The sequence below is a fragment of the Nicotiana attenuata genome, unplaced genomic scaffold (genome assembly GCF_001879085.1).
Source record: "Nicotiana attenuata strain UT unplaced genomic scaffold, NIATTr2, whole genome shotgun sequence".
NCBI classification, from domain to species: Eukaryota; Viridiplantae; Streptophyta; class Magnoliopsida; order Solanales; family Solanaceae; genus Nicotiana; species Nicotiana attenuata.
The window spans coordinates 238,938-263,384 of record NW_017671115.1 but is presented as its reverse complement, the minus strand read 5'-3'; the positions used below and the strand labels follow the sequence as shown (position 1 = coordinate 263,384).

At 37.3% G+C, this 24,447-nt stretch overlaps 2 protein-coding genes across 2 annotated transcripts; both read right to left on the bottom strand.

Moving 5' to 3' along the window:
- Positions 1–14,386: 14,386 nt before the first annotated feature.
- Positions 14,387–15,274, bottom strand: LOC109206007 (zinc finger protein ZAT12-like). Its single transcript, XM_019368773.1, has one exon. It carries the CDS (start codon positions 15,112–15,114, stop codon positions 14,584–14,586), a length of 531 nt encoding a protein of 176 aa, XP_019224318.1. The 5' UTR covers positions 15,115–15,274; the 3' UTR covers positions 14,387–14,583.
- A 6,410-nt stretch (positions 15,275–21,684) lies between these two features.
- Positions 21,685–22,422, bottom strand: LOC109206001 (zinc finger protein ZAT12-like). The gene has a single exon (XM_019368766.1). The coding sequence runs from the start codon at positions 22,358–22,360 to the stop codon at positions 21,851–21,853; it is 510 nt and encodes a 169-aa protein (XP_019224311.1). The 5' UTR covers positions 22,361–22,422; the 3' UTR covers positions 21,685–21,850.
- Between the last annotated feature and the right edge of the window lie 2,025 nt (positions 22,423–24,447).

The window sequence follows — 24,447 nt, the reverse complement described above, 5'->3', positions numbered from 1 at the left end:
TGAGACGGACCTTAAACTTTGAGGCACGAGGATGGGAGACCTTTGTATGTAGCAGGTTGGATCCTACAACACATGACAAAACCTTCCTCTTTCCCGGGCTGTGCTGGTGGCTTCTATCATGGCAGGGTACCCCATCAACGTGGGGAATGTGATGTCCAGAATCATTTCTATAGTGGGTGCAGAGCATGACCGAAACTATCCTTTCCCCAACACCCTCACTATGTACTTCCGGGACTTGAAAGAGGACAAGAAGCCCTTCGATGTCAAAGTCAAAGCGAAGGCTCCTTTTTCCTGGTACAACATGCAGGGGGATGACAACCCCAAAAGCAAGAGCTTCAAGGGTACAACTACTACCACAATTGGCCAGTCTGAAGAGCCAATTGTGGTAGTGGCGCCTGCTGAGCCGACCTCCACTTCCACAGATATCCCTCTCGGTCCATCCACATCCACAGCCACTCCTACCGGTCCATCCACATCAGCAGGCCCAGAGATTCCATCTTCCAGGGCCCATCCTATTACCGCTCACCGACTGAGCCAGGCACTTCTTAGCATAAACAACTGGATACAGACTGCCTCATCCAAGTTGTCCTCACTCACCACTGTGGTAGAGGCTCAGTCGGCACCTCCAGCTCCGCAGGTTCCACAGTCGATAGAGGATGCGCTCAAGGAGATACTTGACAACCAGAAGAAGATCCTTGACACTCAGGCAGCGCTCTCCAAGGCAGTTGATTCACATAGCAAGGCTCTCAAGGAGCTTGCTAAGGAGCATAAGAAGCTGAGGAAGACACGGGCCTCCAAGGAGTCCGTGAAGGAGCTGCGTGCAGATGCAGACAGACTAAAGGCAGATCACCTGCCTTTAGACTTATTGCTCCAGGGCCCAGCACCAGCAGTTGATCCACAGCCGGAGGAGTCACAGAGGCCTCCGAAGAGGAGGAGGGTGATTCCTAGAGCTGATGATGTTGTCATCCAGTTGGCGGACCCACCGGAGACTTCCTCCAGTCAGCCACAGGATGTACTAGTTCTAGAGCCTGCCCAGGTCCAGGCCCGGGTCCCAATAGCAGAGCAGCAGGCCACACGGGACCAGTCTGAGGTTCCCGAGCACAGAGAGGACCCAGGGACCACACATGACCCTATGCAGACACACATGCCTTTGGGAGTCTTCTATATCCTTTCCCTCTTATCTTTTGATGCTTTATTTAGACTAGTTGGCATTGGGGACAATGCCAGCTTTCATTTGAGGGGGTAGGCCCTACATTCTAGATGATTGTATATATTTAACATTTTTATGCTTTCTTTATCTTTTTATCTTTGGTCTGTATATAATTCTGATATTTCGTTACATTTATCGCATTTTGATTTCACTTTGGGTCTGTATATAAAGTTATATCTCATTGTATATATTTATCTCATCCATTGTATATTAAAATCCCCTCTTGTATATATTCATTCTATTTTCCGCAAAATTTTTCGTTTTTAGCTTCTTATTTGTGATTCGTAGTTTTTTTGTTTTCGGAGTTTGCAATAAGCCTTTGGTTTTCTTAATCCCACGGTTCTTTCCAAAGGTGGAGTGTTGTGTGAACCGGGTGGCTCTTACCAATGATAGATGGCGTGACAACCTTCTTAAGGGTTTGAGTCCGTTTTTCTTTTTGTTTTTAGTAGTTAGTAGTTAAGGGTGCCTCGAGCAAAGCTTCACTTGGGCCTAGCACATTTGCCTTTGATCTTATGGTCAAAGACAATTTGTTGTGTTGAGGGTGGTGAAAGTTGTGACCTTGACACTCTTGTGTTGGCCGATAATCATCAAGTGGTTTTTCGGGACCATTGTGAGCTTAAATCTTATCTAAGGTCGTTGTGGGCCCCCGACTCTGTATCTTTAGCAAACCCATAGCTTGTGTGGTGAGTAATTGAATTGCAAGCCCAAGTCCCGAGCCATCGGTCTAGAACTTGCCCTGAATGTTTGTTGAGGCGAAATCCTAAGTGAATTTTGACTTGAGGCATGATTATAGTCTCTCCTTGGTCCAAATGATAGTTTGAACAATTCCATATCCTACCAATGATAAAATCCCTAGTTAACCCTTTTGAGCCTTAAACCTTTTTCTTTTAAGAACCATGATACAAGCCTATACCCGTTCTAAAAGATACCCTCTCTTGGCACCCAATCTTTCCTTTAGCACATGGCAAAAGTATAAGTTTGGGGGGAGAGACGAGGATTGCAACAAAGTGGTAAAAAGGCGCAAAAATGAAGATAAGGAAAGGCAATGAAAAAGAAAGAAAAGCAAAAAGACAAAAAGAATGTTCAATGTGAATAAGAATGAAAAGGGATTCAAATAAAAGCAAAGTATGAAAGGTGTGGAAAGCTGAAAAAGGAGAACAGGTTTGAAATGCATAAGAAAGAGTGACATCGTGTCTCTCTAACCCCTTCAAAAGAAGTGAAGAGACTCGAAGAGTCAAGTGAATGGATGCCAAATGAATCAAAAGAAGTGCTTGAGGGAAGATGGAACCTACTTGGACCAAAACATTTCCTACCCTGCATCAAAAGCCTTCACAATGTCTCCACAAAAGCCCTATATGATCATGAGTTGAATGAAGCTTATATTAGTGGATACTCACATAAGGGGCAAGCATATGGTACCTAGAGCCGGACTTGTGGCTTTTTCTTGAGAGAGATGAGTGAATTCCCATTATTCTCGTTCTGAGTGCCACTATCTTAAAGGTGAGAATTGCTTAAGGAGAGTTGAGGATGTGTGAGTTTGGGTTCCACAATGACCAAAGTAATAGAAAAGAGTTCTTTGATGTGTTGAGTCAATTCTTGATGCTCTTGTGTCGCACTTGATCCATGGTGTTTTAAAAGAGTAAATGTGTTAATGATTCATGTGTATTGAGGGAAATTGTTAGTCCCAATTGAGGCTAGTTGAGGTCAATATAGGACAATTGAAATTTTTCCTGGACTTTCTCTTAAGGGGTGGGTCTTATTTTGTTTGCTTGAGGACAAGCAAAAGCTTAAGTTTGGGGGAGTTGAAAACTAGAGATTTTGAAGCATTTTATACTCCTTCTTGTTTATGCTTTGATCAAATATTCATATAAAATAGTCCCAAAAGGCTCACAAGTTGTGCTTGATTGCAGGTAGGATCAACAAAGTGACAAAATGTCAAAGATCGGCTCAAAAGGAGTGAAACTTGCACAAGTGCCAAAGACAAGCCAAGTTCAGTCAAAACAGGCCCAGTGCGGCCGCACACCACTTTGTGCGGTCCGCACTGGGAGATTTAGAGAGTTGTATTTTCTAGCATCCAGGCAGTGTGGCCGCACAAGGTTTTGTGCGGTCCGCACTGAAGGAAATGCGGCCGCACTACCATTCTGTGCGGTCCGTAGTGCCAAGATTCAGAGAGGTTACATTTTCAAGTTTTAAGCCTCCGCGGTCCACGGTCAACTTTGTGCGGACCGCAATAGAAGCCTCCGCGGCCGCAGTCCATTCTGTGCGGTCCGCGGAGCCCAAGTTCAGAGAGCAAGAATTTTAAAGTCAAGAGTCCAGTGCGGACCGCGGTCCATTTTGTGCGGTCCGCACTAACCCCGCAGGGGCAAATTTGTCCAAATTTTTCAGCTTAGTTTAAATAGATTCTTTTTCCATTTTTAGGGTATCAGATATTGTAATACACCAGCTGCGCTCGTGGGTCGACTTTTCTTAGCCATTTTGGGCATTTTTACTTACTTTCCATCATTGAATCTTTGTATTTAGCTTAGCAATTAATTAATATGTGTTTATCTTCATCTATTTCTTATTTTTCTTCTTTGAATATGAGTAGCTAGACCCCATAGCTAGGGTTGTGGCTCAACCCTAGTGTGAGTAATTGATGGGTCTTGTATTTTTGGGCTAATTTGACTATGGGTGTTTGTTATTTGGGCCAATTTCATGGTTAATTTCTGAATTAGTGGTTGTAAATACTAGTTTGTGTTGAGTTGACTTGAGCTCCTCTTGAGAAAGAGAGCCTAAGTCTCCAAAATTGGTCCAACAATAAATTGGGGCGTACTCAAGAGATTGATCGCCCCAATTAAAGGGTTAAACCTCAGAGAGTAATACCCGAATTGAACCCTAGTTGCTTGTGCAAATTTGCATACCCAATTGGTCTTGAGAAAGTCAATTCGGGCAAAATCACTCGAACCACCGAGAGGTGTAGTGTGGATAAAGTCATGCAACGGTTATAACATACTCCCCAAATATGTCAAACGTGCCTTAGATTCAAGTACCCGTCAATTAACCACCTAGGTGGTAGTCACTACCCTAGTGCCCTTTAAACTATTTGGACAACTCGTAGCATTTTAACTCTTAGCTTAACTTACAATTTGTAGTTTGTTAAAAGTAGAATTATAAAGAAAATCCCAAAAATGTTGAGAAGTGTAATTAAGAACACATACGCAATCCTAAACTAGATAGATACTCGATTCCAATTCTAGCTCTCTGTGGATTCGATCCCGACCCAAAATCGGGTAAAAGCTATTGTGACCCTCTCTTGCTACTTTTTAGTAGTGCGGAGTTGGCAGCGATCAATGGACCGCACCTGCGGTCCACAAACCGCAGGTGCGGTTATGACAGAAGCAGCAGCTTCAGCACTTCTAAAAATTTTCCACTTCACTCGAACCTCGTCCGACCCCGCCCGAACATACCGACAAGTTTGAAATCACGAAACGGACCTACTCGAACCTTCGGAACGCCCGAAACAACGCTAAATCTAAGAATTACCCCCCTAAAACCAATTGAATCAAACTTATGAACTTTAAGTTCTTAATTTTCCTCTAACGGGCCAAAACGCCCTTAGACTACTTGGATTGACACCAAATTTTGCGGGCAAGCCTTAAATGTTATATTGGACCTGTACTGGGTTTCGGAACCAACATACGAGCCCAATACCAACGTGATCAATCATTAATTAGTTTCTTTAAATCCATAGAATTTTAGTTTAACAATTTTAAATAAAAATTCATTACTCGGGCTAGGGACCTCGGAATTCGATTCCGGGCACATGCCCAGGTCCGATATTTTCCTGCGGACCCTCCAGAACCGTCAAAACACGAATCCGGGCTCGTTTGCTCAAAATGTTGACCAAAGTCAAACTTAGCCTTTTAAGAAAATCCTAAAGAGTCAACTGTGCATATTTCAATCCAAACTCTTCCAAATCCCGAACCAACCATCCCCGTAGGTCGTAAATTAGTTAAAGCAAGTACGGAGAGTATTATTTGGGGAAACATGATTCTAAAAAGGCAAACGACCGGTCGGGTCGTTACATAAAACGTAATTCCTCTATCTCAATTTATGTGTTATATTTTTTTTTAGTCCGTCCCAAAAAGAATGTCATACTTATTTATGTAGAAACAATTTTACTTTAAATTAAAGCTCAAAACCAAGCACACCCAACAAACTACGTGCAGAGATTTAGACCTTAGACCTTATCATCATAAAGATAAACATAATGCATGGAGAACAACATATTGAGGGATCAAAGAAAGAGTATCAAGATAGATAATTCATAACCTTTCTGAAAGTGATGGAGGAGGAGCGTCGAGTCTTCCATGACCATGGCAAGTAAATATTTATCTATCTTTTGAGTACAAACCTGTTTCAATAAGGTAAATTCAAAGTGGGAACAAAGCTTGAACATTCTCTGCAAAGTCAGAAATTTAAAAGAAGATAGATAAAAGAGAAATAAAATTAAACGATTACCATTATACTCATTTATAAAATAAGTTAGATGAATTATGATGGTTGGATAGGATATGTGTTTTAAGTTTAACACAACGTTAACATATTTTCTAATTCTTGCTCTGCTTCAGTAGTTATTAAATTTGATAAAAAACCAAATAAAGGACAAAGCAACGCGGTACAGTGATCTTCCTATAATTATTAATCAATGTAAAGTCTTCCCACAACACGAGAAAAATACATTATGTTTTTCGGTTCATCTAAATAAATAGAGAAAAACGGGAGAAATGAGAAGGTGGTATCACCACTATTATAAAAAAAAAAAAAAAAGGAAAGAAAGATAGACTAATAGGTTATATTTAATTTTTTGAGATATGAATGAATTTTGTGGCAGAGATATAAAGTTCTTCTAGATTGTTCTTTTCCAGTGAAAGAAAATATGATGTAAATTGCAAGTGATTAACTCCTCGAGATGGAGAGACCATAAGGATAAAAATTTTTATGTCAAACAGAGTACATTGCTTTTGAACCCACAAACTGTGTAGCCATGATCTATCAAAGCTCAAGCTTCAAAAGGGGATAATCTTGAAGTTTAATGTAAAAGTAATTTCTTTTAATAAATTCATCAAACACTTGTTGCACAAATTTTTTTACCTAAAAATATAATAAAACCCAATTAAAACTAACTCAAAGTTCAGGTAGCAGCACCCTCATGCCCCATATTAAACCCAATTCCATTAGTAGTGTTAGGCAAAAAGAAAAGGCAAGAAAACCAAATAAAAAGAAACTTAAATCAAATTTAACAGCAAAATTTAACCCAATCGCTTAGACCACAAATTAAAGCAGAAGTATTATATTGATAGAGTCTGCATATGAAGACAAAAATTAAACATGAGATACAAAGAAGAAACAAAATGCACAAAAGAAAATCCAAATAAATAACAGCAATAATAACGGATAATAGCAGACAAAAAATAAAATAAAATAGAAGAAAAATTGAAACAAAAAATAGCTGACACACTAACTTGAACCTTGTAACACCCAAAGTAGAAGATCCATAAATGGAGATACTTCAAGCAAGAAGTTGATAAAATAGGAAGAAATCCATTGAAAAAAGTAACGAACAGAAGATTGAAAGAAAGTGGAGGATGAATTGAAAAGAAGTGGAAGAAGATTTAAGCAAAAATTGTGGTAAAACCCCAAGCCGAGAAGATGAAGGAAAAGTGAGAGAGTTAAATAAAGAAGATGAAAGTGTGAACGGTTCTAGAATATGTGACAGCGTATGAAAACTAAAATAACAGAGTAAAATGACAATTCTATCCTTGGTCGACCAAGCAAGGCTTTTCTATATAATAGAAAAAATAATATGAGGACGAAATTAAGTAATGCAATATTAAACATAATTAAGTAATACAGTATGAGTTTAACTAATATACACTTACAATAAAGGAATTTTATATCATCAAGTTACCTATATTGCAAATATATTGTGCTTGAAAGTTGCATGTCCGAAGTTCTATCCTTGTAAAACCAAAATTTTAAAAAGTAGAATATTGAAGAAAACAAGTAGATACGATAGGATTTTGCATGTCACAATGTTCTGGTTAATTGTAATCACCTGTTTCCAAGCACAAAACAAGTGAAATTCTTGACCAAAATTTTGTTCATTCAAGTGTTCGTCGTCCTAGTAATTTAATTGTTGACATAGCCATAGATAGGAACGAATGCATCACATTCAATTAATGGATCTTGTTCACTTTCAAAGTCATAAAGATCATAATCGAACTTCAAGGAGATGATGTTCTTCTCGCCTCTGTCTAAAACACCATACCTCCATCCTCCATTATACTTTACTTTTCCAACCCACATTCAATGCAAACCCCTCATGTTAGTTAGTCAACTATCTTCAACCAAGGACCCACCTAATCCTCACAATATGCAAATCGACAAACCAGATAATCAATCTTCACCCAAATCATTCCTTCAGACACTTACCTCAAATTCCCATTTACCTACATACATATCTAACACCCAATCCATCAACGACACAATAGACTTAACAGACGAAACATCAAATGAAGACTGATGATAAATCTCGATTATACACTCCTTGAAAAAATTCAATCATAGTCAAAGTTTTTGGCAAAACGGTTGGGCACCAGATGCTAAAAATTAAACTCACAACTCTATGGAAGCCTTCTGAAGAAATTCATCTCATAGACTTGGGATCCAACTTTTTTCTTATAAAATTTCGTTATGAGGAGAATATGTTTAAGGCCCTACATGAAGGACCTTGGTTCATATTAAACCACTTCCTCTCTGTTCGTCATTGGGAGCCTAAGTTCATTGCTTCAGCAGCACAACTAACTTATGATGCTCTGTGGGTACGTTTACCAGAACTTACGACGGAGTTTTACGATTTTGAAATACTAAAAAAGGTAGGAAATAAGATAGGGCAACTCTTAAAGGTAGATACTTGTACGACCACTACTACAAGGGGTAGGTATGCCCGCATCTGTATAGAGGTACCCCTGGAAAAGCCATTAACAACACACATCCATATAGGAGCTCACAAACAGGTCATTCTATATGAAAGTCTAAATCTACTATGTACAAAGTGTGGTAGATTTGGGCACGCAAGCTGGAACTGCCAATTTGCTCCAACACCACCCCTAAATTCTCTCCCTTCCATACCTATCAACACAACCAGTACTACCTCCACAATCTCCATGAATGAGTCAGAGTGGAAAACTGTCACGTTTCCTAAAAAAACTAATACATAAAATGGTCGAAACACTCAAGGTCGACTACAAGCTGAAGCTCACAATTCTTCTACAGCTGCTCACTCCACGCAGATGACGAAGGGGAAGGCGGTGGACACGTCAGATATACAGGTAAAGCTTGTTAAGGTAGCTAACCCTACTACAAATCACGTATGGGCCAACACTGTTAACAAAACATGTTTGTCGGCTAACCCACAAACTTTTTTAACTAAGAATACTTTTGGCAATTTAGAAAGTTTGGAATCATCAGATGAAACTGTCACAACTGGGCCTACTAACCCACCAGCTAGTGGACATATAAGCCCAATATTGTTAAATGAATCAATAATGGGCCAAACACAAAAAAAAACTGATGAAGCCTATTCAAAAAAATCACATATCCCTCATAACTCTATTACATCCACTACACATAACACCTCTACACATGAACCAACGGCTATGGCTCTTTATTCAACATACATGGATATAATAATAACCAATAATCATATGAATACCCAGGACCCAGTGGAGACCCAACCCCTATTATCTCCCTATCATATAGCCCTTACAGGTGGCTCAAAACCCACTTTAAATTGCCCTATAAAAGACACCTCAGAAGCAAACTCTGACGCAATATGCACAAAATCCATCTTATCTCACTTACAAGTCGTCTCCTTGCATGCCACCCATCCTTGCCCAATTCCAGAACTGCGTTCCACAAACGCACGCAACCCTTCCACACTTTCAATGGAAGACAATAATTTCATACCATGTGATCTTTTATTATCACTAGCTAACCCTATACCTAACATACTACAAGAAACCGATACTATCCCTACTACCACACCACATACACACACTACCACTATCACAGACTCCCCTCCGATCAACCATAATATAATAGTACCACAAAACTCTAGCAAACATGCAAAGACCTTGGTACACAACCTTCATAGAAAACACACAGATCAACAACCAACACTTCCACTTCCCACGCATGATAATGAGCGGACCACCTCATCCAAACCCAACAACACCACTGATATACACATCACAAACTCCACCACTGGACTATCCACTCCAATCGTGGTTAGAGATGGGTTTAGAGGGGTACGCTCTGATCTTCACAATGGAATAAAACAACCAAGAAATAATTCTATTGGTTCAGAACCCAACTGACCTGGCGGAGATAGTAACAGAGGGTCTGAGACTGGGGATGGAGGCGTTTCTCAGAATCAGTGGTCCAACACTCAAACACCCCTACTGCTCGACCACAACAGACCTTCATCCTCAGAAACATCACCATGGGCTCACCCACCGACTCCCCCAATACACAGTCTCAACCAGATCATAGGATTGCTCCCATTCTATCCACAACACCACACGGGGATGATCTACGCCCCATGGTTCCAACACATGAACTCATTCTCACCACCACAACCTATCCTGTCTCCAACGTCACCACTTCTGAGTCCTCCCATCACTCCACCTCCATTGCCCAACGAACTAGGAGAACAAACAAGGCTAGAGCTAGGACAAATAATGGAGGAGATGAGGGAAACTCGGACATAGTTCATATGGCTAAAGGGATTCTATCTCTACAGCCTCAAAAAGCAGTATGCAAAAAAATTCATACTCAAATGCCCTCCAGAGTTAACAACATGCAATGTCAACTTCAGGGCAAATACAAACCCAGAGGAGGGGAAATATGCCATGGTCATAATCCCCTCCCTGCGACAGACCACTCCAATGATCCCTCAAACTCAGGCTCCATTGGGAGTGATGAGTGAAACTGCTGACCTAGATGAAGCGACCAACCCACAACCTATCATGAATTTAATTGTATGGAATTGTAGAGGTTCAAACAATGCGGAGTTTAGAAGACAATTCCACTCACTTTTAGATAATTATAGGCCAGTCTTAGTTGTATTACTAGAGACACGCATGCACGATCACACTGTTTTGAAGAATGATTTCAACTTCTCTCACATGGCACAAGTTGAGGCACAAGGAATGTCCGGTAGTATAGTCATACTGTGGAACACTGAACTTGTAACTGTGGAGGATCTTAACATGACCACACAGGAAGTGCACTGCATGGTCCAGGTATGGCCTAACCCTACTAAGCGGTTGTTCTCCTCAATATATGCTAATAACTCTACTTCTTTATGTAAAATACTTTGGGAAAATTTGAAATGCATTCATGATTCCTATAGGGGTCCTTGGTTAGTTGGGGGAGACTTTAATGAGGTAATTGGAGAAAATAAAAAATTTGGTGGAAACCCTATTAATAATAATATGGTGGATGCCTTTGCACATTGTATAAACTATTGTAAGCTAGTAGACCTAGGGTTTAAGGGTAGCCGCTATACATGGACAAATAAACGACGTAATGGACATACTATCCTAGAGAGATTAGACAGACTCCTAGCAAATTATGATTGGCTTCAAATTTTTCCAGAAACAGTAGTGCAACACCTCCCTCGTACATACTCGGACCATTTCCCTCTATTTGTAACACTAGAACCACAAAGAACACCTAGGAACAATATATTTCATTTTGAAAAAATATGGACAACACACCCTACTTTCAACACTGTGATTCAACAATCATGGCAAAATGTCTCTTCACTAATTGAAGCTACGGCTAACTTTCAACATAATGTCACTTTTTGGAATAAACAGACTTTTGGAAATCTTTTTAAAAAAAACGTAAACTACTAGCTAGAATTAATGGAATTCAAGCCTCAATACATTACTCCACTAGAACTTTCCTCCAAGAATTAGAAATTCAACTAAATCATGAATTTAGTGGATTACTAAAGCAAGAGGAAGATTTTTGGAAACTAAAAATGAGAATCCATTGGTTAAACGAAGGCGATGCTAATACCAAATTTTTTCATATATCTACCTTACAAAGGCGTAGACGTAATCGCAACAATGCTTTAAAAGATACAGTAGAAAATTGGACTTTTGATCCAACACAAATTCATCAACAAATATTTCTATATTACAATACACTATTCCAGACACAACACTCCCTAGGTAACAAAATAAACATTATATCAACATCAGTTGCTTCTTTAAACTTTTATGATCAACAACAACTAGCGCAGCCCCTAAATTTGGTTGAAATAAAACAAGCCATATTCTCCTTTCAACCTTTCAAGGCATCGGGGCCTGATGGACTCCATCCGTATTTTTTTTTAAAATATTGGAGAGAAGTGAGTCACTCAGTTATAAATTTTTGTTACACTGCTTTCAAACAAAGTAAAATTCCTGAAGAAATTAATAAAACATATTTGTACCTAATACCAAAAATAAAAAATGCCACCTCTATCACTCAATATCGGCCTATAAGTCTTTGCAATACAATATATAAGGTAATTACAAAATTAATTGTAAACCGTCTCAAGCCATTCATACATAAAATAATAGGTCCCACACAGTCAAGTTTCCAACAAGGGAAGCGAGCTTCTAACAATGCAATCATTGTACAGAAAATCCTTAATCACTTCTAAAATAAGAATAGAGGACGAACAGGTCAGATGCTTCTAAAATAGACTTGGAAAAAGCTTTTGATAAGCTTGAATGGTCATTTATAAAAAAACACACTCCACTACTTCAACCTACCAAACAATCTAATCTCCCTAATAATGTCTTGCATTACAACGTCTTCCATATCTATATTGATAAATGGATCACGTACCAACTATTTTCAACGATCTAGGGGTATACGATAAGGGAATCCACTATCTTCTTATATCTTTATTATGTGTCTGGAATGCCTCTCACGGAATATATTCCAATCAGTAGATTACCTATTACGGAAACCCATACAAATTTCTAAAAATGGACCGCAACTATCACACATATTTTTTGCAGACGACATCATCAACCTTATCTCTAAAGTTAATAATACAAGCTGCAACGCTATCATTGACACCCTTAATAATTTTAATAATTTATCAGGCCAAACTATTAATTTCCAAAAATAAAAAATATTCTTCTAAAAAAATTGCACTGCTGAAGCCAAAAATCATATACTTTCTTGCTTTAGCTTGAATGAAGGACTAACCTTTGGCAAATACTTGGGTTTCCCCATGTTTCAAAAGAGACCAAATAAATCAGACTTCCAATTCCTCATAGATAACTTCAAGGCCAGACTTGCAGGATGGAAAATAAATTTTCTATCACTAGCAGGTAGACTTACCCTCATTAAATCTACCCTTTCTAGTTTGCCTAACCATATAATGCATTACATTTCTATTCTTAAAAATATTATCAACAAAATGAAGCAATATCTGCGTAATTTCCTTTGGGGCACTACTCCCAAAAAAAGGAAAATACACTTAGTCAACTGGAAAAAAGTCACTACACCAAAAATTTTAGGAGGCCTCATATAGAAATTTGAATTAAAAAATAACGCTCTATTAGCAGGACTATCCTGGCGCCTCTTTCACTCACCCAATCAATTTTGGGCTAACACTCTTATACAAAAATAATACAACATGAGGGTTTTCTAATACTTGGCACAATATCATATTAGGCAACATGGAATCCAATGGCAAATGGGTACCAATTCTAATATCAATTTTTGGAATGATGCTTGGATTGCTCCAAACACCACATTTAGATCTTTACTATCCCTTTACAACACACTACCAGGACTATATCTACTTATAGAGCTCAAAATGAATGGAACTGGACAGAAATACCTTTTAACATTCTAAGCCATTTAAAAAACAATATCAATAGGATCAATGTGCCTGTCTACACTAATAAATTTGACACTATATACTGGGGTTTAACAAACAACGAAAAATTTACCATTCAATCAATGTATTTGAAGTTACTACAACAAGACATAAACACAACAGCAGACACACCACTATATAATTGGATTTAGAAGATTCCAGTACCATAAAAAATTAAAACATTGATGTGGCTCACAATGCACAATAGGTTACCTACAAGGCACTATCTGCACCGTATAGGTATAATACTAGACGACCAGTGCCAAATATGTAAGAGAGGTCAGGAAACTATTAACCACATGTTTATACAATGTCCAAACATACAACACATGTGGACACACTTAGGACTAATGGAGGTTATTAAACATATTAGTAGATTTTCACATCCTTCACAATGGTAAAGGAGTTTTATTACTACTAAACGAAAGAACATGCCTTATTGTATCAATAATAAAACTTTTATTTCCTACGCATTATGGCACATTTGGATTGCTCGTAACAGTCACAACTTTAATAATACACAACACCATCTATCCACTAAATTAATCACTAACCAAGTGCTGAAATTTACTTACTTAGCCACAAACATGGAACAAAAAATATTCCTACAATGCAGCCTATAAAATGAATACCCCCTAAACTAAACTACTATAAATTAAATACTGATGGGGCTACATCATCAGTAACTCATAAAGCAGGCATAGGGGGAATCATACGTGATTTAAATGAAAATTGGATTATAGGATTTGTAGGTAACTATGACACTGCAAACACAATCCATTCAGAACTACAAGCCCTCTTTCATGGGCTGGAATTGGCAACTACTCGCAATTTGGTTCCGTACTAACCCTGTTAAAGAATGATAACGTCGTTTATACTAATTTAATCTCTGACTGCAGGCACCTCCTGGACCGAATGCATAGCGTCACAATTGTGCATACTTACAGAGAGGGAAATGAAGTGGCTGATCGTTTGGCTAAGACAGGATACACCATGGAAGATGTGCAAAACCTACTGTTTTTGAAGAGCCACCGATCAACCACCTACTGTTTTTAACACTATCAAATCAAGTTAAACACAGTGTAAAGAAATTAAATCCTTAATGTTAAACTCCATAATATGTTATGTAAAGTTAAAATAATATCATCGATCTCACAAATTGCTTAATATCGTCTGATTAACTCAAGGTAAAACCAATCTCAATGAAAAGAAAAACAGATACTCTGAACGAGTAAAAGAATCAATGTAATCAAGTAATATAAATGAAAAATTAATTCAATTCGGTGTCCGAAAAGAATATAACTTAAATAAAAAAAAACTATAGCTTGTCAGCTTCTCCTAATTAATATCCACAAGAATAACAATGGAAAGGGACTTAAAAAAAGCATCGCAAAACCGGAGATGAAACCGGCGCCGTCGGCCATAACTTCAAGTCAACATCTACATCAGGGGTTAAGTTCAAGTCCAAGCAAAAAATTCTCTTGCTGCTATTTGACTTCTTCAATACCGGTATCATCTTCTTTCCGGCGACCGGTATCATCGTCTTTTCGGCTGCCGTCGACGTTTTATTAATTTCACCACGGTAACGCCTCATGTGTCCACCTAAAGCTTGATCCATACCACAAATAGAACATTCATGCATTTTATTCTTTTTGGATTGCACAAGAAAATCTCCGGCTCCGGCGAGTAATTTTGGCCGTTTATGACTTGCCCGGTGGCCGCCAAGACCTTGGAAAGATGGAAAGCGTTTATTACAAGTCTTGCATTCAAACTCATTATGATAATCTCGATCTGTTGAAGTCGTGTTGTTGTTGTTTAAACGAGACAATAGCATTAAGGCGCAGTTAGCCATGGCTTCTGCTTCCACTTGCATGTTCTCTTCTCTGCTTCTTTTCATGCCAGTCATGTTGCGTTAGAAAATTAATTCAAAGTTGTAGTATGAAGTTTGGACGAAAAAACAATTTTTTTTTGTATACCTAAGTTTGAAACTTTGAAAGAAAAGTGAGAACTTAGAAGTAAGAGATATGATACATTTGGTTTGGTGTTGCTTCACATATATATAGGTTTGAGTTAATCTTGTTTCTGACTTTTGCGTGTTTCACAAATACATGACACTTTTAGGACAATTTAATAGTGTTGTTTTAATTTTCCTTGTTGGTTAAGTTTAGTCAACGAAATGGCCGGTATTCTAAAAGTGGATAAAAATAGACCGCGTTTTGTCAAATAATGTGAATTAAGGAATTTTTCAGGTCATGTGATGCGAGCGGAACGAAAGAAAGAAGAAAAGTAAAAGAGAGTTTTTATTAGTGTTGGGTTCTTTGAGGTTTCTAGAACATTTCCTAGAGCTTTCATATGGTTTTAATGGCTGCAAAAAAACACACACGTGCAAACGTAAGCAAGCTAGTGAAAAGGACAAATGCACTTTTTGGACTCACCTTCTTGGTTGGTGATTGTGAATTCGTGATGAATGCAGTGACTTGGCAGCAGTGGGGCAGAGACGGAGTTCTGATTTTAAGTTTATGAATTCAGGATTTTAATTTTTTTAATGAATATTTTAAGACAAATACATGATCTGAACTAAAACTACTAAGTTCAACCGAACCCCTAGGCAACATTGTAGCTTCGCCTTTTGAGTGGGGGAGTCATGATTTTTACTAATGGGGGTTAAAATATATAGAAGTAAACCCAAAAATCCCAAGGAAAGTCAATATATATATATGTATATATATATATATATATATATATATATATATATATATATATATAGAAACATTACCTAGCTATATATTAAAATTTTCTGTTAAAGAAGTATCAGTTAAAACCCCTTTAATACATACCGCCACTTCTTGGTACACAAGTTGGGAATAAAAACACCAACCAATATTTGGTATTGTTATAGTTTCCACATAAAAATTAGCATGACTCATACAATTAATATATGATTTCAATTTTTCTTTCTACGCAACTGGTACCCGCATACCCGCATAAGTAATGCGGCAATTATTTATATATATATATATATATATATATATATATATATATATATATATCAGAATCCGACCCCACGATAATTAACGAAGCTAATCCCGTCTTAAGCTAATTCATGATTAATTAGTGGCACGACCACTTAGTATTAACGATATTCAACCCTCATCTGATTCGATCAACAAGGCCACGGCCCATCTGCCACCATGAAGGCGAAATCCCAACGTGGTCACGGCCACTTATTGCCAGCTCACGAAGCCCACAGCTATAAATACCAAGAGAGGAAACCCTAGAAAGGGGGGGCTTCTTCTTCGCCACTATTGAGAGAGAAAAAAGAGACAACGATACCCATATTATGGGCAAGAGGAACACCATTGTAAGGCTCTGAACCTCTTCATGGAGAGGCAGACCAAACCAATATTATCAATATTAGGCCTCTAATGTTTCTCCCCCTAACCCTGAGTACTTATTTTCGTTTCCTTCATTTGGTCCAACGGATTATTACGGTTTGCTATGATTTTTCCGTGATTTATTTATATTGTTTTATACTCATAAGGTATGTAATAACTTTTGAGCAAACAATTTGGCGCCGTCTGTGGGGATTTCCTAGCAAAATCGCGTAGTTCTTCCCTGGACCAAAAAGGAAGAAACGCCAGAAAAGGAAAACAAAAGCAACCCAGCTCAAACAAGCCAAAGCGCATGTCGGACAAGGGGAACTCGAAGATCTCAAATCAAGATCCAAGTCCTCTCTCTCTCTGATCTTGGATAGTGCAAAAAAAAAAAAGAAGAAGCCCCTCCTAAGGGAGAATCTCTGTAAGGCATCTACCGCATCCCCGATACGAGCTCCGGCCAGAAACCGGCACGGAGATATCTCGAGCCAAGAGTCTCCTTAAGACAACCTATCTACTCCGATTGGGAGGACAACGTATAAGCTGCTCAAGGTCTCGAATCAAAACCGAGCTTCGGCACTCAATACCCACAACTAAGACCAGGCTACGCGCCTTCGCCATCAAAATCGACCAAGTTCAACAACCGTTGAACTGGGATTCAGGCTATGCGCCTTCGCCATTAAATCAAGGCTATTTCAACAACAGTTGAACTAGGACTCAGGCCATGAGCCTTCGCCATTAAATCAAGGCTATTTCAACAACAGTTGAACTGGGACTCAGGCCATGAGCCTTCGCCATCAAAATCGACCAAGTTCAACAACAGTTGAACTGGGACTCAGGCTATGCGCCCTCGCCATTAAATCAAGGCTATGCGCCTTCGCAAATAAGTTCAAATACGGTTGAACCATGACTCAAGCTATGCGCCTTCGTCATCAAAATTGACAAAGTTCAACAACAGTTGAACTGGGACTCAGGCCATGAGCCTTCGCCATCAAAATTGACAGTTCAACAACAGTTGAACTGGGACTCAGGCCATGAGCCTTCGCCATCAAAATCGACCAAGTTCAACAACAGTTGAACTGGGACTCAGGCTATGCGCCCTCGCCATTAAATCAAGGCTATGCGCCTTCGCCAAGAAGTTCAAATACAGTTGAACCATGACTCAGGCTACGCGCCTTCGCCATAAAATCAAGCCCATGCTCAACAACAGTCGAACTGGGACTCAGGCTATGCGCCTTCGCCATTAAATCAAGGCTATGCGCCTTCGCCAAGAAGTTCAAATATAGTTGAACCATGACTCAGGTTATGCGCCTTCGCCATCAAAATTGACAAAGTTCAACAACAGTCGAGCTGGGACTCAGGCTAGACGCCTTCGCCATTAAATCAAGGCTATGCGCCTTCGCCAATAAGTTCAAATACAGTTGAACCATGACTCAGGCTATGCGCCTTCGTCATCAAAATTGACAAAGTTCAACAACAGTTGAACTGGGACTCAGGCCATGAGCCTTCGCCATCAAAATCGACCAAGTTCAACAACAGTTGAACTGGGACTCAGGCTATGCGCCCTCGCCATTAAATCAAGGCTATGCGCCTTCGCCAAGAAGTTCAAATACGGTCGAACCATGACTCAGGCTATGCGCCTTCACCAAGAAGTTCAAATACAGTTGAACCATGACTTAGGCTACGCGCCTTCGCCATAAAATCAAGCCCATGCGCCTTCGCCAGTAAGTTTAGCTACGGTCGAACCAAGACTCAGGCCACGCGCCTTCGCCATCAAATCCAACGAGTTCGACCTCGCTTGAACCATAAGGCTAGACGCCTCCGTCCTCAAATCTAACAAGTTCAACCACAGTTGAACCAGGACTCGGACCAAGCGCTTTCATCATTGAACTCAGCGAAACCCAACCTCCAACGAATCGAGGCACAGGTTAGGCACCCTCGCCCTTCAAGTAAGTACTCCCAACTCAAACTATGATTGGGGACACGTAAAGTCCGGCCCCGGTCAAACTACAAGGCCGCGTTTCTGTCATCACGACCGACAGTTCGACTGCGCCCGAACTAGGACTAAGGCTAAGTGCCGCTATCGCCAAACTACAAGGCCGCGTTTCTGTCATCACGACCGACAGTTCGACCGCGCCCGAACTAGGACTAAGGCTAAGTGCCGCTATCGCCAAACTACAAGGCCGCATTTCTGTCATCACGGCCGACAGTTCGACCGCGCCCGAACTGGGACTAAGGCTAAGTGCCGCTATCGCCAAGCAACGGCTCCGACTCGCTCACCCCGAGTCGAAGAAGAGTCGTCAACAATTAACAACTAACATGCCTACCAGAGTCGAACTCGAAGGCAAATCACCCCTTCGAGCGCATGCAAAGAAAAATCTAAGGGGGAAAAAGAGGAGGTACAAAACAGACACAAGGCAAATAACGGAAAGAAGATCTCATTTATCTACAAAGTTAATTGCGGGTCTTCCCCACTTACACCCGGCCAAGGCCGATCAATACAAGGAAAGAGAAAAGAAAAACAAGAAAAAATGTAGTGGCGGAGGCAAGATTTTTGCTAAGGGGATTCAAAAAAAAAAGGTAAAAAATTAAAAGAGATTGTGTAGCTAGTGGGAATTGAACTAATAAGTTCACAAATGTTTTGAACCTACTTGACTGCTAAGCTATATTTTTGGACTATGTCAGGGGAATTCGAAATATAATATATAAAGATAAAAATCAAATTTTTTCTTATATAAGCGTAATTTTTCGACGAAGAGAGTTCGGGTGAACCCCCATCCGCCCATCTAAATCCGCCCCCGGTAATATGGTGACTAGTAATACACGAATAGAAACAATTAAATGATAAAAATAACCCTTAATGTCGTAACAAATACCTATTACGTACATTTGTGTTAAAAAATAAAAGCATATTCTTCTTAGAATATACATTATATAATAATTTTTTTTGTACTACAAAAATCGAACATCCAACAATAAAGAATTCTTATATTATAATTCTTGTATTTAATTTATACATTAGTAATCCCCACAACACAATCAATGCAATCCTCCTGTATTACTACTCTTGTACCACATGCTTCTAAACTAAAGTGACCAAAATATTGTGTGAAAAGTATGGATTTTGTGTGACAGCTTTCTATTACAACTATTTTAAGTTTGAGATATTTTTCATTTTAGTCCCCATATAAAAAACGAGGAATATTTTAATGCTAAATTTTAAAAGGATGGACTACTATTTAATTTGCCTTTTATTGTGTGTGTGTACAGTGTACTTCCCGTGTAATATTATTTTACTAGGCGAGCAGCTCCAGCTTTGGCGGGACCCACGGTGACTAGTAATCCAGGTTATTAATAAATTTTATTTGATTTGAGTGGAATAATTTAAGGGGAAATAGTCGGCGTAAATCAATTCTAAATCTCAGATCTTTCTTGATCTCCTCTTCATCCTTTGTTATTATTTTTTATCATAAGAAAAACGCAATAACCATTTTAATTGTTTCCATTTATCAGGAATTTCTTCCGCTCAAATTTAATTAGTTTTAGTTTTCAGATCACTTTTTAGTATTAAAACACAGATTATTTGTTGAAGCTGTCAACAACTCTAGCTCAAACAAGAAATATAACTTACCATTTCATGTGGGTTTTATTTAATTCCTTTTCTTTTTTTTAAATGATTTTCTAGTGACATTATTCAAATTTCAAAGTCATCCATATAGTCGTTTCGAACGGGGGCAGATTTAGGCCCAAATTATGGGTACGTGAATCCATTGTCTTTCCATCAAACTAGGGATTTTATGTACATATTTTTCAGAATTAATCTAATATTATTTGTTGGTGCTTATGTTCCAAAAAAAGGTCCAATGGGGCACTTGGTTAGTTATTGGGTTATTTACTCAAGGGAATAAGAATCAATTCCCACTAAATATTCTCTTTCTTTTATTCTTTTTTTAATAGATAACTTATGTTCTGAAAATTTTAAATCCGCATATGGTTTGAAAGCAACAACTACTACCTAGAAAAGTGCAGCAAAAGAAAAAGAAGGAACAAGAGAAAATTATGGGATGACGAAAGAACTTTCGGAAACTTTGAAATTCTTAATTGTTTTAATGTATATCATTTTTGTATTAAGCCAAGAAGTTTGAAAGTTTTTTTTGGTAATTAAAGTATTTTATTTACCAATGAAGTAATATGTACAATATCAAAATTTGTAAACGAGAAGTTTGAAAGTTGATCGAGATATCCTTTCCTAAACCTATTATGTAAAATCGAAAAAAAAGGAATATACCGTCAATGTACAAATTTATATTCATGAGTAATTGCATAATCAATATTATTTCGAGAAAATTATTAAACTCCATATATTTTCCAACTTAGAAAATCTTTTGAGTGATCAGTACGTAAGTGCACATATTTCTAATTAAGAAATTAGACAATTCTCCTTGTCAATTTATTTGCGTAATTCAATAGCAGTTAATGTATATAGTAAACAAGGGAAAAATACCAAAATTAGAATTGGAGAATTTAAACATGATGCCATGATGGTTGAGTTCAATGATCTTTAACTACCCTTAACAACAACCCAAAACACATTTGTTAAAGGATCTCTACACAAATAGTCTGTTGGATTTATTCAATACGATCTTCTCTAAAAAGGGCAGTCCGATATACAAGATGGTCCGTATTCACGTAGGATCGGGAAGCACCACACCCGAGAGCTGTGATGTAGACAGCCTATCATCAGTGACGAAGCCAGAAATGTTTTGAAGGGTGTTCAAACTTGAAAGAAGTTGAAAAAAAATTCCGACAAAGGATGTTCAATATAGGTTTTATATATCTAAAATCAATATTTTACTTATATACACAGTGTAAGTTTTCGTAATTTTTTGACGAAGAGTGGTCAGTTGACCACCCTTTGCTAAACGTGGCTTCGCCCATGTCTATCATAATGCAAGATACTGACGGCTTCCACGGCTCGTGACATATATTCAAATAAATATTCATTCTACACCGGCTTATTACGCATTTACTTGCCTTACAACTAATCTGATTGTGTAAAAAATTATTTATATTGTCAATACATACAACTTAAACTCTTTCAATTTAAACGCACAAAAAAAAACTTGCATATAAGAAAGAAATTTTTGCACAAAAAACGATCATATTAATTACGAACAAATTAAAATTTGTGTAGCTCTTTTATATACACCAAGCCACAACAACAATATCAGAAATCTCTAACTGTACTCTAACTAAGAAGTTAATTAATTACAACCAAGAATGAACAGGAACTATCCCCGCCATCAACTCATTCTCATATGGCGTCAAATTCAAATCCAAGAAAAAAATCCCTTCACTACCCAAATCCTTCTTCTCTTTACCATCTTCTTGATCAGATATATCACTCTTCTCTTGTATCTTCTTCTTCTTATACTGGTATTGCTGCTGTTGATTCAACTCGTCGCGATGTTTTCTCATATGTCCACCTAAAGCTTGGCCTAAAGCAAACTCTTCACCACAAAACGAACATTCATGTTTCTTAGGTTTAACAGGTAACTCGTTAGGAAAAGTACTCATCAACATGAGTTTAATAGCTGTATTTTTATGACTTGCTCTGTGTCCACCCAATGCTTGAAACGAATCAAATTGTTTTTTGCATGTTTTGCACTCAAAGATTTTACTACGTCCGTTTGATTGATTTCTCTTCATTATATCTACACAATTCGCCATTGCTAATTTCTCCACTGATTCTTCTTCTCTGCTTCTCTTCAACGCCATGGCTTTTGAAACTTAGTTACTTTGTTATAAGTGTTTGGTAGAAATTATAAAGCAGTTGTGGTACTGTGGCTATATATAGAGTTTGGGAATATTGTTGGGTGAGTCCAACGGTCTGTGGGATTAATTTAGCTTTTATTAATACGCTTAATCTTGTGGCCTAAGTAAAGTGGGAGAAGGATTATTGTGGTTAACTGCAATAACGTCCTTCTTTCCTTTTCCAAGACCAAGTTGGACTAAGTTTTGTTAAAAAAAATAATACAATCCAAGTAGATTACTGATTGTATAAAAATAAAAAATAAAAACCTAACCGCCCTAGGCTTATTTTAGACTGTTTTGCTTTTCTGATTATTTATTTATTTATAAACGGAAAAGGGTTCAAAATGCCCCTAAATTTTTGGAAAACGTTTAAAAATACCCTTCATCCACCTATTGGGCTAAAAATACCCCTCCATCCACTTTTTTGGTTCACTTATGCCCTTTGACCGTTAGGTCAATGCTAAATTAAAAATTATTATTATTCTTTTTGTAAAACTTACAAAAAAAAATATTTTGCACAATATTTTCGTTTTTTTAAACTAATGCACCAATAGTCCACTAATTTAGTAAAGTCTTCTTATTTTTTTTTTTCAGTTTTTACAAAAAAATATTATTTTTATTCATTTTTTCAGTTTTTAAAGCATTTTTTTTGTAAAAACTGGAAAAAATTGTAAAAACAGGAAAAAAATGTTTCTAATAAAATATTTTAAGTTTTATAAAAACTGAAAAATATTTTCAACAAAATATTTTCGTTTTTAAATTTTTTTGTTTCATTTTTTTTAGTTTTTTTTAAAGCATTTCGTTTTATTTTCGTTTTTCAGTTTTTTTAAAGAAAAAATATTTTTATGTTTTTTTTAAAAACAGTAAAAATGTAAAAAAAAATATTTTTCAAAAACAAAAATATTTTATTAATTTTTTTGTTTTTACAAAAAAAAAATTCAGTTTTTACAAAAAAAATGCTTTACAAAAATTGAAAAAAATGATTTTTTTTTTTTTTTTGTAAAAACTGAATTGTTTTTTGTTAAAACTGAAAAAAAAAAAGACTTTACTAAATTAGTGAACTACTGGTGCATTAGTTTTAAAAAACGAAAATATTCTGTAATTTTTTTTTTAAGTTTTACAAAAAGGATAATAATAATTTTTAATTTAGCATTGACCTAACGGTCAAAGGGCATAAGTGAACCAAAAAGATGGATGGAGGGGTATTTTTAGCCTAATAGGTGGATGAAGGGTATTTTTAAACCTTTTCCAATAGTTTAGGGGCATTTTGAACCCTTTTCCAATTTATAAATTATAAATATTGAGCGAAAAGAATTTTCACCATCAACAGATAGTAAGTCCATGTAAGGAGCTTGATGAATATAAGAAGTATGGGTTAATAATGAACAAATAATTACTCCTTTAGAGTTATATATTTATCATGCTCTAATACAAATGTTAATTACAAAATTGTAGTTCAATTTCAAGAATTGGCTAAAAACTTTAAAGAATGAGAAAAGAAGCGCTCAGTGGTTTTACTTTTTTTTTTTTTTTTTAAAGGGGGAAAAAATGTGAGTCACGTAACAATTGTTAAGCACTGATACGCGAATAACAGACGCGGATCAGACTCTGTGTGAGTGTGTAATATAATATACCATGTGAATATATACGTGTGTGTAATAAAAATTAGACCATGTATTCACGCTTTTTGTGCATTCCAAAGAAAATCTTACACTTATTTTAGTTTTGCATATATACTATTTAAAGGAGGAGCAAGATTTTATAGTTTATGAGTTTTGAATTTTCAAACAAGAGAGTTGGTGGTTTTGCTATTAAATAAATAGTACTTATTCAAATAAATTCTTTAATATATATAAATATATAATCTAAGCAAAAATTATTGAATTTATACGCACCTATAGCTAATGTTATAGCTCCGCCCTGATACTAATCTAGATCCGTTATTAGGGACAATATCTTATGTCCATCAGGAGTTAGTTTCTCATAAACAAAAGACACGCTAATCATGAAAAGTGTGGAAGGGGATTTCAAAGATTTTAGTGTCAACATCC